Source organism: Mixophyes fleayi, chromosome 1 (genome assembly GCF_038048845.1).
Source record: "Mixophyes fleayi isolate aMixFle1 chromosome 1, aMixFle1.hap1, whole genome shotgun sequence".
Taxonomy (NCBI): Eukaryota; Metazoa; Chordata; class Amphibia; order Anura; family Limnodynastidae; genus Mixophyes; species Mixophyes fleayi.
In genome coordinates this window covers 138,402,682-138,418,465 of record NC_134402.1, presented here as the reverse complement: position 1 = coordinate 138,418,465, position 15,784 = coordinate 138,402,682, and the positions used below count along the sequence as shown (strand labels likewise).

At 38.3% G+C, this 15,784-nt stretch overlaps 1 protein-coding gene across 4 annotated transcripts in view; it reads left to right on the top strand.

Moving 5' to 3' along the window:
- Nucleotides 1–1,040: 1,040 nt before the first annotated feature.
- Nucleotides 1,041–15,784, top strand: part of AIMP1 (aminoacyl tRNA synthetase complex interacting multifunctional protein 1) — a 47,488-nt gene continuing 32,744 nt past the window's right edge. Inside the window, exons 1-2 of one of the 4 annotated variants that reach the window (XM_075200775.1) lie at nucleotides 1,086–1,122; nucleotides 8,125–8,178. In XM_075200775.1, coding sequence (XP_075056876.1) covers nucleotides 8,177–8,178 — 2 coding nt within the window. In that variant the 5' untranslated portion in view covers nucleotides 1,086–1,122; nucleotides 8,125–8,176. Of the gene's footprint in view, nucleotides 1,123–1,150; nucleotides 1,245–8,124; nucleotides 8,179–15,784 lie in introns of those variants that run through there. The other 3 variants (XM_075200778.1, XM_075200783.1, XM_075200790.1) reach the window with 3 other exon arrangements.

Here is a 15,784-nt window from a genome sequence, read left to right as displayed (position 1 = left end):
CTTAGATATGGGGCCTGCACTTTATATCCACCAGAGAACTAGGATTAGCATTTAGTAGCTACCAGATCTGAAGAATTATATAGCCATTAGATAACTGAGGTCTGCATTGTACCTATTAGAGATCTGGTAAATTATATAGCCATTATCTGGGGTCTACATTGCATACCTACCAGAGAATCTGGGACCTGTGCTTTAGTGATTTCCCAAATAAGGTCTGTATTGTTTGGTGGCCAGTAAAATGCACTCTATTCATGAATAAGCTTTCTGCATTGTATAGAGTTCCCTTGAAATATTTTTAGTGTATATGTTACTATAATGCTCTTGTACAATAATCTAAATTGGCTCTGCGTTGTATTTCATTATAGCTTTCTGAAATCAGTTTGACATACTTTCAATGGCTGTATAAAAACGAAGGGCCTGATTTATTAAGGATCTTAAATGACTGACTGTTTTTTCATGTAGCACACAAATACTTGACAGCTTTTTTTGTACACTGAAATGTAAAGTTGATATTTGTGTGCTACATGAAAAAACAGTATTTAACTTATGTGCAAAACAGAAGACTAGTTTGCACCCCTTGCATTGTAACATGGTTTTGTCCAGGAGACTGAAATAAGATACCTCTTCATTTAAGTTCCTTAATGAATCAGGCCCGAAGTCTACTTCAAACCTTGCCCGAGACTGTCTGTGCCGCAAACGTCTTCCCAAGTGTCAACCTCCCAGGTTGATGCCTCTGTATATGCTGGTTCAAAAGATATACTTCACATCACAATTATACTCCTATAAAATATTTTATTAGCCTCAATTTTGAGAAAAGATTAACCTAAGAAAAGTGATCAAAAAAAGCTGAGTAGCCTCATAAAATTGTCTATAGCAACAGTGCATAACGTGATATACCGTTAATGCAGTTGAAAATTACATGCACAATTCACTACGCCGCCTCATCCATGTACATTTTGCAGTTGATTATGCGAGGAAGTGAAAATCCGGGATAATGTGTAGTAATCCACCTACATGTCTATACACAGGACGGGACCCGTGTCCTCAGCCAACTGAGCCCAAGTCACGTGATCTGTGACGTCACTGCCCAGCGACTGCCCCGCAGGAAAGCCACAGGAAGCGGTAAGGACACATTTTGTCGTGTAGTGTTAATCAAACGAAAATAATAATCACAGGGACTGCCTGGGTGTGTTTTATAAGCGGGTATCGTTAGACCAGGAATTCGTGTACAGATGAAGTGGACGGTGGGTGCTAGGCTCATATGCGGGGATAAGTGGACAGTGCTAGGCTCATATACGGGGATAAGTGGACAGTGCCGCATGCTTAGGTATGAAAGACATATGGAGGAGGATGTGGTCAGGACTATGCCAAGTGCACAATGCATTAAGGGTTAAACTTCCATAGATGAGGTGATTATCTGATCAAATTTTGGAAGCAAGAAGAGGTGGAAGACTACACTTGTGAGAGGGACATTATTTAGGGACTGTAATGTGTTTGTGTACATAAAATGTGTGTGTGTCTGTCAAATGGCAGGGTTTCTCTCAAAATGTATCAAGAAAAGATGTATTGCTGTGCATAACCCAAAAAATAGAATCAGACTCGCCAGGATTCCATGCAGCAGGCAGACCAGCATGTCAAAAAAGTTATTTAAAGAATGTATTGAAACCTCAAAATAAAAGTATAAACAATGGGTATTGATCCCATCGATCAATTCAATCCTAATTGATTTTCTTCGAGAACACAAGACAGGTTAAAGCAGTTGATTTAAAATAAATATATTTTAAATTCACCCCGACCTTATCTTGCTTAATTTGTTTTCACCATTGTTATGTTCTAGCTGTCAGTGTCAGATTAATAAACATGCAGTGCTATACCATTGATTTTCAAGTAGTTTTTTGCTTCCCATTCTGTCATTCTGGTGAATTTTGCTTTCCTACAAATAATACAAATCGTGCCAAAAACAGTTTTAACTACTGTCCATCATGTTTACTAATCCGTTGTCTCAGTTCATCCTTCCTTGTTATTACTCAGCCTATACATGTTCAGAGAATATTTTTACCCTTTTAATTTGACCTGAAAATAAAAATCTGATACAGCACTGAGCAGCGCTATAGTTCCATAATAATGTATGCATGAATACAAGGGAATTTACAATTTGAACTTTTAAATTAAAAAAAAAAGAAAAAGTTTTGCTTTACCCACTAAGTCTGCATCACACCATTGGCTGTGGGCAGTTCTGTCAGCTGCTGATGTCACCTTATAGTGGTGCCCCCAGAGAAAGACCAGGTAAGCAGTTTCTAATTGCTGTGAAGCAGTAAATTGGCATGTATATCTGTGGAGCAAGGAGCAGCAGGGCTAAATGACATGGGGGCACATGCACTAATACCTTCACAAATTGTATAACACCATGTCCCTTTTTTCCACCTTTTCCCCCAAGTTATGTAACACTATGCACCAAAAATGTGCTTTTATTGTAGTGCTATAGTCTGGTCAGATTTACACAATATTGATAAGGTGGCAAGCTATGTCACTAGTAATACAACACTGGCGTTATTGCTGTGACAGAGTATTGTCAGATCCCCCCCTTCAACCTCTTTGCAGGAAGCAATTGTTAACTTGGCACTTTTCACTTGTTGAGGTCATTTCTGTGTAGGTAGTGGTGACGTACAAGCACATAGCAATGACACAACAATTCACAGAGAGGCGTCAGGCTTGGGCAATGGTTTTGGCGCATACATGAGATTTTAGTAGCTGGGTAGGTAACTGATTGTTCATACAACAAATCCGCTTAGCTTTTATTAAAGAAAATTGCTTGTTGATTGCTTTAAGTTTGTCGACTGATGCTGCACACAGAGTCTTTCGAAGCATTCCTCTGAGGCATGTAAATAGGCATGATTTGCTATTATTTTAGAATTCTTGCAGCTTCTAATAAAGCGTTTTCGATATAGTGCCAGGTCCTCTTTAATGGGAAATACATAGTGTAAGTTAATAAATTTAATTTTATTGCTGTCCTTAAACAGTGTAATACTTTTTTATACATCTAACATAAGGATATTTTTGTTTTTAAAAAATCAAAGTTGTTTCCTCATTATTGCTAAGAAGAAGAAATATCGATGAATAAACTAAGTACCTGCTGTCATTCAGCTTTTGGTGAGGAAATCAGGACAAATGTAGCTTTAAAAATTGCAAAGGCTCCCAACTATGGAAATTCTGAACACTAAGGTGTTTTAGATGTTCGATTTATATAGAAAGTGAGGCATAAAGATAAACTGCCAACTACATAAAATACTTGACTAACATGCTTTTCCCCTAGCTAGAGTCCTAGGGGCTGCATGTAGCCGTTTTTCCACGGGGCTCTGCGTTTTCTGTAATACAGAATCGGCAAATCAATTGAGTTCACCTTTAAATGGCAGTAGACAGGAGAAAGTGAATGGCTTGTGATTTGTCCTCCTGTTCACCCCTGCCCTTTCTTCCCTAATTGGTTTTTGGTTTGGGCTGTAAGAGGAACAGAATAGCCCTAGCAAAAAAGACTGGAGGGAGGGGCATGACAGTAGAATATGTATTATTATGTTGTGCGGTATGAAATTTAAGTCCAATCTATAGTTTCTATAATGCCAAAGGTACACACATGATTTCTGTCAGCAAATCACATCTGTTATAAATGCATTTGTCTGTGACAGCATTTGTTTTTTTTGCTTCTGGTTTGTGTGCCATATGTAATTTGTGACAAACCAAATCCTATATAAGTTAATGTTTATTTGCCTTTATATGTTTGTTCTTTATGACTTTCTATGCTACAGAACATATGCGTCACTAATGATTTACCACAGCTGACAATTCTTCACTGTACCTTAACCTTCAAGCGATGGAAAATTATTGCGGTGTAAAAGTTTTCCACAATTCAATTTAAATTCAAGTCTTTAATTACATTACTGTACACTTTCCCTACCCAATTAGGTTTTTTTGACTACTTGACTATATTACAGTCACAAGGAAGTCTTTCCAGTCCTTTCAGTTGGTTAATACTAGCACTGGCTTAATGGTGCAAGCAGTTAATTATAAGTGATCTAGGAATACAACACCAAAGAGATCTCTATGTCATGTTTACGCTTTACAAAATTTTCGTTGATAGATAGACTTACAGTCATGGCCAAAGGTTTTGAGAATGACACAAATATTATTTTTCACAAACTCTGCTGCCTCAGTTTTTATGATGGCAATTTGCATGTACTCCAGAATATCATGATCATATGAATTGCAATTAATTTCAAAGCCCCTCTTTGCATGACAATGAACTTTATCCCAAAATCATTTCCACTGCATTTCAGCCCTGCCACAAAAGCACCAGCTGACATCAGGTCAGTGATTCTCTTGTTAACACAGGTGAGAGTGTTGACGAGGACAAGGCTGGAGATCACTCTGTTAGGCTAATTGAGTTAAAATAACCGACTGGATGCTTTAAAAGGAGTTTGATGCTTGAAATCATTGTTCTTCCTCTGTTAACCATGGTTACCTGCAAGGAAACACATGCAGTCATCATTGCTTTGCACAAAAAGGGCTTCACAGTGCCAGGATCGTCTCCTAAAGTTGATTCAGTTGTGGGATCGGGGCACCACCAGCGCAGTGCTTGCTCAGGAATGGCAGCAGGCAAGTGTGAGTGCACCTGCATGCACAGTGAGCGAAGACATTTGAAGGACGGCCTGGTGTTAAGAAGACCAGCAAAGAAGCCACTTCTCTCCAGGAAAAACATCAGGGACAGACGGATATACTGCAAAAGGTACAGGGATTGGACTGGGGTAAAGTAATTTTCTCTGATGAATCCCCTTTCAGATTGTTTGGGGTATCTGGAAAAATGCTTGTCCGGAGAAGGAAAGGTGAACGCTGTGTCATGCCAACATTAAAGCACCCTGACACCATTCATGTGTGGGGTTGCTTCTCAGCCAAGGGAGTGGGATCACTTACAATTTTGCCTAAGAACACATCCATGAATAAAGAATGGTACCAAAACATCCTCCAAGAGCAACTTCTTTCAACAATCCAAGAACAGTTTGGTGATGAACAATGCCTTTTCCAGCATGATGGAGCACCTTTCCATAAGGCAAAAGTGATATCTAAGTGGCTCGGGGATGAAAACATCGAAATTTTGGGTCCATGGTCAGGAGACTCCCCAGACCTTAATCCCATTGAGAACTTGTGGTCAATCCTCGTGGCGGGTAGACAAACAAAAACTCACAAATTCTGACAAACTCCAAGCATTGATTAGGCAAGAATGGGCGGCCATCAGTCAGTATGTGGCCCAGAAGTTGATTGACAGCATGCCAGAGCGAATTGCAGAGGTCTTTCAAAATAATTATAAACACTGCAAATATTGACTCTTTGCATAAACGTAATGTAATTGTCAATTTAATCCTTGGACACTTATGAAATGTTTGTAATTTTACTTTAGTATACCATAGCAACATCTGACAAAACGGTCTAAAAACACTAAAGCAGAAAACTTTGTGAAAACCAATACTTGTGTCATTCTCAAAACTTTTGGCCATGACTCTATTCTTGGGGTGTCTAGAGGACAGTTTAATATATAATACAGGAGCCAGTCAGTTATATCTAGGAGCCAGCTGGTTCTTTAAAGAGCAAGTGAAGATGTCCATTTTTTGGCATAACAGAAACAATTAGACATTAACTGTAATTTTTTAGGGCACATTGTCTACCTGGCTCCTTGGATTTATTTTGTCCTGATGTATGGCTCTCTCACTACTAGTTGGAGACAGATGTCAGAATGAAGGAATCTTTTGTGTTCTTTAGTGGTTATTACAGTGCATAGTTATTTCTTTTGTGTTGTTGGATCATTGTTATATAGTCAGCACCCCTAACAAGCTACACCTTTATCTCAAGAAGAGTTACTTAAATACAGCATATGTTAAGCATTTAGTTTCTCTTTAAAAGAGGTTACTGACTACAGGGCTTACCATGTATTAGTGAGGGATATGTCGATTTTATAAAATGTAGATCTTTGACAGAAAACAGATGACGGATCATGGGCACAATACATAGTGTTTATTTCTATGTTTTCCCTTAATTCTTTGTTGACTTGTACTGTAACAATGACAAAAATATATTCATATTGTATCATTATATATATGGGATATGACTAACTGGGATGTAGCTCCTACCACTATGATGTGATGAAATATGGTTGTAAACAGTGGTGAGCCCGGGCATGATTTTTGTTAGCTGAAGACTCAAGGCTAAATTACCTGTGTTAAGCTGGGTAGACACTACAGAAATTTTGACCAACTTTTTATGCTGAGCGATTTTACATGCGATCGATTGTCCGATTGCTCGGTCCTTGGACTGCATACACACTAGCCTTGTTTAGGACGATAAAGGGAAGAGCGGACGTCCCTTTAGCGACTTTTTACAGCCATGTTGTCGTGAGCAATGATTGTAATTTCGTACTCACTGTTGTGGATCGGTCGGAAGTTTATACACACTACACAGCGGAAACGAGATTGGAACCAAAATATTAAACGGTACGACCAACCAAATGAGGCGATAATCAGCCATTTGGGCAGACTTTCGACCATCGTGTCACTACACACACTGACCCGACTTTTGAACGAGCGGTCGTATGTCGGCTGTTTGAGCCGATTATTGGCCGAAAACAGTGTAGTGTGTACCCAGCTTAAGTGATGACTTGTGCAGAGTTCACATCTTCTAAAGGACATCAGATAACTTATCTTGATAATTGCAACCAATGGAGCCATAGCTCACAAGCTGCATGGTGTGTTGGATGGATTACATTTCTGCTTAGTGTGTGACAGATGAAAGGGGAATTTAGTTTCCGGTGATGTGGTGATGGACGTCACCGCGATGTCCGCTGCACACATTGCCGCCCATCACGGTAGGGAATCTCCACTCATTTTCTGTGGAACTTCCATAGAAACATCATGCTGAATTTTCCTCTTAAGGTGCAATTAGAGACTATGGCGAAGATTTAGTTCGCTGTGGACATTCCGGGCACACATGTTCTGGGTGGATTCTCCAGGTGTGAGAGAAACTGAGCGGAGATTCCCTAACATAATGGCTGGTAATATGTGCAGTCGGACATCGCGGTGATGTCTGGCAGCACATGGCCTGCAATTGAATTCCCCTCTCATAATGTTGCTAAGTTAGTGCTGTTCAGTGTAGCGGATAATAAAAATATGTAGGTCAAAAGCGATATTTGAATCTTAGTGATTACGACTCCTTGTTGACAGCGCTCAGTGAGTCACATGGTTAGATTATTCACTGCTGATTGGATAGTAGTGAGAAGATCAGAGGTCTACCCCTGTCAAAGTTTGTTGAGCCAACTTGAAGAAAATGAGGATAGGTAGGATCAATAGAGAAATTCCTGGAACCCTTTGATTTCTGTGTGATTAGTTCATCCTTTGCATGGATTATAAGTGGCATTTAGACTGCTGCTCTCATTGGTGCTTTTGTTCACATGAAGCGACTAAATAGAGCAAATTTGCTTCTGGGCAAACCATGCTGCACTGCAAGAGGTGCAAATGCCTTTTTTTTTTTTTGCATTTGGGGAAAATGCTGCTTTTGCATGTAGCACACAAATACTGGACTGCTTTATTGTTACACTGCAATTTAGAGTTCAGCTAGGACGCGCCCCTCCCAACTCTTTCCACACGTTTTAAGTTTGCCCCCTCTCCCTGCAGTACAACATGGTTTTGCCAAATAAGGCCCAATAGAGTTCAAATGACTGAATGTGTTGTACTTGGTCTTGTGGGTGAAATTCTGCCTTTTATAACTTATAACATTTCTGTCTGCTGCAGCTCAGCCTAAGTACATGTATGTGGACATTTTATTTCAATGGAAAGACTAAAATTTACTCTATAATATGATTCCCAAAAGTTACATGAGAATGTGTTCACATGGGATATAGAATCTGGCACCCGAGCTTCATACATCTCTGGACCAGTATTCTACTCCAGACACCAGGGTAATAATGTCATTGGAGTACAAACATCTACTGCTCCCCAACATTGGCCAAAGCAGTGTGTTGGCAGCTGTGTAAGTATTTGGAGAGATTGGTAAACTGAAAAGTGAAACTTTTATGGTCTATGCTTTTAGATTTCCGGCTTCTGTGGGAAAAATCCCTCTGCAGACAAGTTACTGTTGATAAATGTAAGTGTCCTTTTTATCTATAGCAGCAGTTTGCAACTGTATGTTTCTCTGAATATCTTTATGCCTGGTACTTAACTCCTTCATAACCAGTGCTATTTATCTGTGGCCTTATCACATTTTAACATTTTTCTTTCCGTTAATCCAAGAATTATTGCCTAAGTACAATTTTTTATATATATAATGCTTTCTTCTGTTAGCATATATAAATTAAAATATATATATATATATATATTACGTTAGCATAAAAGTAAATCCGTTATGTGAGCTTTCCCTTAGTTACACTTAAAAAAATAAAAAGGGGGCAACCACAAAGCATATATGGTTTGATACAGTTACAGAGTCATAAGCAAGGTGATGTACAGATTTTTGGTACATGCCTACTTGTCATTACTCACATGGTATTATTGAGCTGAAGTCATAGCCTAATGAAAGCAGATTAAACCGTGGAGAACACAGAGATTATTCATCTGTGAAAAGTGCGCTGTAAATACACACTGACTATTGTTTCTTGCCCAAATCTCCTGCAAGCTGTTTTAATTCCAGTGCAGTTTTTTTACATTTACTTTATTGCTAGATTTCTGTTTTTGTTTTTTCTTAACTAAGGAAGCTTTTTCAGGTCTCTCTTAATGCCATTCATAAACTCCATGCACACAAGACATGTGCGATAACTTAACTGTTGGTTTGTAGTACCGATTCACGTTGCCATGGGCAGCATTTTTTCCCTTGTTCGGTAATAAAAATTGTAATATAAATGAAACTTGCTATTTATTTCATCAGATAAAACTGATTATGTTTAGTGTTTTATTGTTGGTCTCCTCTTTAGTTTACTACTTGTTTGCAGTGACTGACTTAAGGGATAACTCAATCAAAACATTTTTTTTTGAAAGGAAGTAAAGAAGTTAACCATGAATGGAAAATATTACTTGCTTCCCCTGTCATATGCCGTGGTCAGGGGTGGCAGTCCTCGCTCCAACCCTTTTGATGGACAATACGCTCTCTGTATGAGAAACGTCTATCTCAGCAGGAGAGTACCCAAATGTCTTTCGCTGTCTGCGGATGCTCTCCTAATTCCTACTGAGTCAGACTCATCGTACGTGCAGTATGTTGTCAATCAGCAACACACTGCCAGCAGGAGATAGGACATCATTCTATGTGTGTGGCGGACAATAATCTTTAACTACTTCATGGAGGGCAGTAGCAACAATGGTTTGCAAAATTATAAAAGAAGTATTATCATAACAAGTAATCTAGTAAATATTAGTCTTTTTTGTTTTACAATTAAAGTTCAGTTACATCTACTTTTACATATTACACTTGATGGTAGTTTTTCTTCCAATGAACATTTAAAATGAAAAAGAATATTTGGAAAAACATGTGTTTTTGATTTGTATTCTACATATTTTTTAAATATGTAGTTTATTATAATATGTTTTCTGATGTTTAAACTTTGTGTGCGTCTTAGTATTTACTGCTGACAGTTCTAACAAAGCTGTTAATCAGGAACATTTTTAACTAAGTGAGCATTTCTATAAAGTTAAGAGTGCCATGGAAATTCTACTGTATACTAGATGTTATATACGCATACTAGACGTTATATTTGCATTATTTTGATAGTTTTCCATTCAGTAAAACAAGGATGCTGCGTTGGCTGACAAATGCGTTCTTCACTTATACCCCATTCATACTGCATGAAAAACTCGGGTTTCTGCCGGGGCAAGCCTAGACGACCCAGGTTTAGGTGCAGTATGAATGGTGTTAGTGAAAAATCCCGGGTTTGAAAACCGGGAATTTAGACCCGGGAATTTTGGTGGGGTAATTCCCAGGTCCAACCCGGGTCGCCTGTGCTATGAATGGTGAGACCCGGGTTTTTAAACTTGGGTCTCACCAAACACAATTATAAAGTTGGAAAAAAAAAACACACATCACAAGAGGAGCCAATCAGAGCTCCTCTTGTGATGTTGCCATGGAGACCCGGGCAGACCCATGTCCAGTATGAACAGGGTCTCCGTGGGAGCCTCTGTTCCCCGGAAATGTCCCGGGATATTGCCGGAGCGGCAGTATGAAAGCGGTATTATACCCCTTTCATACTGACCTGAAAAAAAAAAAAAGGAATAACATTTAGTTACCTCTTACATTTAGTATTTCCTCCACGCTGGCTTTCCTGCAGGTTATATGAAGAAATTGCTCCATTCCTATTGGCCGGGGACAAAGTTATGCATTTAAAAATAGAGGACCCTACGCCTGGATTACATTATACAGGCATAGCATCCGCTATTGCCACTTTAAATGCATAATTTTCTCCGTGTCCAATAGGAATGGCGTAATTTCTTCATGTAACCTGCCGGACAGTCAGCGTGGAGGAAATACTAAGGTATTAAGAGGACTTTTTATTCTCTTTTTTTTTTTTCAGACCCAGGTGTGCCCGGGTTCAGTGTGAACCTGGTCCACCCGGTAATTTGCCTGTCTGGGAGCCTTGTCCCCCAGCAATATCCTGGGTTCATATAACCGGGATATTGCCGGGGCAGCAGTATGAAAGCGGTATTAGTGAAGCTAATCAAGAATTCCATTCCATTGGAGTCCACACTCTTTTTAATTTTACATTATCAGTAGTAGTGTAGTGGCAGCTCCTGCTGATATTAATAAATCCAAAAATCTTTACGTTTATCAGTTAACACTGCAGAATGATGTATACCAATATGTTTAAATACATATTCAAAAAACATTAAAAAAAAATCTGGTCTTATGTACAGGGGATTATTTTCCTCTAAAACAGACCACAGTCCTAAACCATATATTTTTGTATGTTTTTTTTACAGAAACACATAACCTGTGCCCAAAATTTTTATTAGCTACTCATTGCTTATGTGTTGATGCAATCAGCATATTTACTCATAAACATAGTTTTACAAGCATAAACAAATCCTGCAATGATCTCCATACAGTTTCATGACCAGAAAACACAATTTAAATGAAACAGTGTGCCGCACCTGTTTTTAATATACGAGTAGTACTGGTTATCCATGTTTGTGTTGAGTGTAAAACATGTTAAGTCTGTAGATGAGCTGTAGCCCACCCAATTCCAAGGCATTCATCCGTGACCATCTACAGTTCTAGGCTATTTAGCGTTTCACTATATAGTGTTGTGTTTATATGAGCTGTGAAACTTGACTTAAACACATGTTTTTAAAATAAATGTCAAACTCATTAATGTCACGAAACCGGATCATTAGGTTAGATGTGATGTTTAAAGTGTGGGAGTTACAGGCATTTCAGCTTTTGTGATCAGAGACAATATTGCTTCTGTTCCCTTGATATCAGATAGCATGTAGCTAAATAAGCCTGTGATACAAAAGATAGAAAAATAAAGCACAAAATAATGAGGTGTTGACAGCATATGGGTAATACTCAACTATGCTTTGTCAGAGTGGCTCATACATTTCGTGTGCGTATAAAGTTGTAAGAAAAAAAAACTTTTAAGTCATTTAATCACAATAGCATGCTGGCATTGATTGCAGAGTACAGAGCCAGGCTTTGAACAAAATCATGAATAATAACTGCTGGGTTGCCATGTATTTTTTTAAAATGTATTTTAGTTGTAATCTTTTCCATAGCATGCACGAATCCAGCTGTTTATTCCCTGTTTCACTGCATTATTGAACCAACTTCGACTGTTATTCACTCATGAGGATCAAATGTGAGCTAGTCTTAGATTTAATTGCAGGTCTGAGAGAATCCACACTAATACAGGGGTTCTCCAACTGCAGAAGAACCACCATCTTGGATCTTTTGTACTTTATGTAAACGTGACCACCAGATACTAAGGCAAACAATGTGTCGCGCCACCTGTAATTTGCACTTATCAGACTTTGCATTTTGTCTCGGTGATGCCACTGGCTCATAGTGAACTGATAGGATGTGGATGGGTAAACCTTATTTCACATAGAGGTGATTTTAATTAATTTTGATACCACAAACTTTTTGTAGCAATTTGACAGGAGCCCCTCATTACACTGTGCTTTGGGGGATTTTGCTCCTTCTATTACGGACTGTGTGGCTTCCTGCTTACCTCCATTCCCTTTGTCACATTATTCCACTCCCCGTCACATGTAGCCCTGTCCTCCCTAACAGCACAGGAGTGGGTAGGTCACTGCCTCCTGCAATAGTAATACGCTCCTCTTCACTAGTTTGTGCTGTTCAGTACCCACCCGTTTCACAAATGCAGACCTCACAGCTAGCAGAAGACGAATAATATCATTATTATTATTATTATTATTAACATTTTATACAATATTGAATACAGTAATATACTCTGACACTACTAATTCTATGATGAAACATTACTGATTTTATGTTAATATTGAGGCAAGAAAATAATGCTATTTCTCTCATGAACTTCTGTGGGTTGTTAAGAGACATCTAGGTGGAATAAACAAAACTATAATTTGACATGCTGATACTATGTTTAGTTGAACTGTAAATCACACTGCAGGGTTTTCCTGTGGTACTATGGTACTTCTCTGTGAAGGTGCCAACCTTAAGTTCCTTGAATGTTGGTTGGCTGCTTTCCTGACACACTGTTTATTTTGCTATAACTTTGTGGTTAATGTTGGAAACACCTGGGTTTGTTTACTTTGATTAGCACTAAAATTGACTACACATTTTGTATTTGCTTATCAGGTTTGGGAACAAGTTGATTGAAAAGCCACAGAAATTTCCTGGAATAAAAAGGGGGTTACAGTAGGATTTCCAAGCTAACATTATGAATTTACCTCTTGCACATTAGATAAAACATTCTTATAAATTGTAATATGTCAGTCATTTTAATGTTTGCTATCCCAGTACTGAACTGCTCCCATATTGATAAACACTGGTATACATATACGAGGTATGACTATTAAATAGCGAGACTGATTAAATAACTTACCTTTATTTATTAGTATTACAAATTTAATGTTTGTCCCCTTCAATATACTCCCCATTTGCACTAATTCATCGCTGTAGTCTTGTTTTCCACTGGTCGAAGGCATGGAGCGAATCAATTTCTGTCACTTGTTTCAACATAGCCGTTTTCTTCTTTACAGCATCAACTGACTCAAAATGTGTCCCTTTAAGCACTGATTTAACTTTTGGGAAAAGATAAAAATCGCAAGGTGCTAAATCGGGCGAATATGGAGGATGTTCAAGTGTAGTAATGTGTTTGTCCGTCAAAAACGGCTTCACAGAATGTGCTGTGTGAGCAGGCGCATTGTCCTGGTGAAGAAGAAAACCTTATTTCCACAGTTGCGGACGTTTCTTTCTGACTCTTTCTCTCAGCTTTTTCAAAACTTCCTTATAATAATGCTGATTAACTGTTGTGTCTTCTGGAACCCATTCTTCCAAAATTATACCCTTAATATCGAAAAAAACAATGAGCATTGCTTTGAATTTTGACTTTCTTTGACAAGCTTTTTTCATTTTTGGTGATGACAGTGTTTTCCAGTGCATTGACTGTCTTTTGGTTTCAGGATCGTACTGCAAGATCCAGGTCTCATCACAAGTGATTACTTTATGAAACAGGTTTTGGATCTGTGTCAAGTTGCTGCAGAATGTCAACACAACATTCCTTGCAACGTTCTTTTTGCTCTGGTGTGAGAACCCTTGGGACCATCTTTGCACAAACTTTCATCATGTTAAGATTCTCACGCAAAATTTTGCATACAGTGTCTTTGTCAATGTTCACAGATTCAGCTATCATTCGAACACTGAGTCGGTGGTCTTTTCGAACAGTCTGACTGATTTTTTTCTACATTTTCTTCGGTTCTCGAAGTGCAAGGTTGTCTAGGGCATTCATCATCTTCGACATTCTCACGTCCTTTGCTAAATCTTTTGTGCCTCAAACACCCGTGCACGAGACAGGCAGTCATTCCCATAGGCCGTAGTAAGCATTTGAAAACATTCTGTTGGTGTTTTGTGCAATGTTACTAAAAATTTCAAATCGACACGTTCAACTTTTAAACTTAGCATTTCTTTCGGCACTCTACAGAAAACAAAACAAAACTAAATGGCGACTCACAATCAACTGAACGTCATAGGGGGGTATTCAATTGTTAGCGTTAAGGGGGAAAAACGAGCGCTCAAAAAATCTTAGCGTTAATACAGTAATTACTCGCGAAATTTCAGCTCGCCGCTCCCTGAGCGGGCAGCTGAAATTCCGCGAGTAAACTACCGTATTTACGCTTTTCACGCACAATATTACCGTATAAACGGTAATATTTTTTGAGCGCTCGTTTTTTCCCGTTAACGCTAACAATTGAATACCCCCCATAGAGTGTTGCAGCTTGTCATGCAGGTTCAGACAGGTTCAAGGGTACTACGTATGCCTGTTTTGTTTACTAGGTGGAATCACAGTCTCATTATTTAATAGACATACATCGTACTGGTAATTAAGGCACTCGGGGTCTGACAAAATATGCTGTTTAAGTATTAGTTGAACCTTTTGACTTTCATTGAAAATTGTAAACAAGGTATTTGGGATGCAATAAACAAAGCTACTGTGAATGTAAAGTATTTAATGGCTTGATTAGCAACAACTAACATGTTAAGGAAAGTAGACTGGGGTTTTTTTGTGTTTACACTTATTGTAGATATTCTTTCTGTCATATCCCTTTATATTTCTTTACTTCACCTATGAATGACATACCACTGTCCTGAGTGACAGGAGAGGCAGCCCCATTTCTTTACACAGCCTATAATTTTTGTGTCTGTTTCATTACACTAGTGCAGCTTTTTAAGTAGTGATTTATATTATTATCGTTCTGCATATATGCTTTGCTTCCACATTATTTTCTTTTTACTTTGTGAAAATAACTTTTCTCTAAAAACAATGATAAATACTTTATTTTTTGTTTTGTTTTTTGTGAAAGAAATCTACAAAACATATTTCCAAAATAAGTAATTTTTTTTTTAGCATGGAGTCCCTTTAAGTTTGGCTGACAGTATGTATGCATTACTGTAAATCCAGGATTTGGTGTTGTTTCTAGAAAGTAAAGTATACAGAGTGGCAGATTGTAGCACAGAGCTTATTATTGTTGGAGAAACTGTCAAAAATGTTTCTTTGGGTGCATATGTGTTCCTGTAACCGTGGAAAAGAAATAACTGATTTAATTAGGGTTTATTTCATTTTGGGAAAAAGTTCTGTTTTGTAGATTATTCTTGAGTTACTGTTATAGTTTAACTTCATTCACATATAATTCTCTCCTGGGTCTTTCCCAGCTGTTCCAGGCCCAGAGACAGTGATTGACTTTCCAGGCTGGCATTGCTGTGTTTAGAAACGTTGCCACATGATTTATTCATTTGTATGTATTTCTCCATTAGATGTCTATGCGTGGCCTGAGATGGAATGTAACCCTGTTTATTTTGTACCACTTCAACATAACGGATGCTTAGAGCCTAGGTTCTCAACCTGTGGTACTTGAGCCCCAAGTATTTCAAGTGTATTCCAGTTTGTTAAATATAGAGTAGAAAAAAACATTCCATTTATTTGAATATAAAATGCAAAACTAATCAGAAAATGCACAAGAAGTGGCTTGAGTAACTCAGGCTAGTGAGCACACCTAAGAGTCACTAA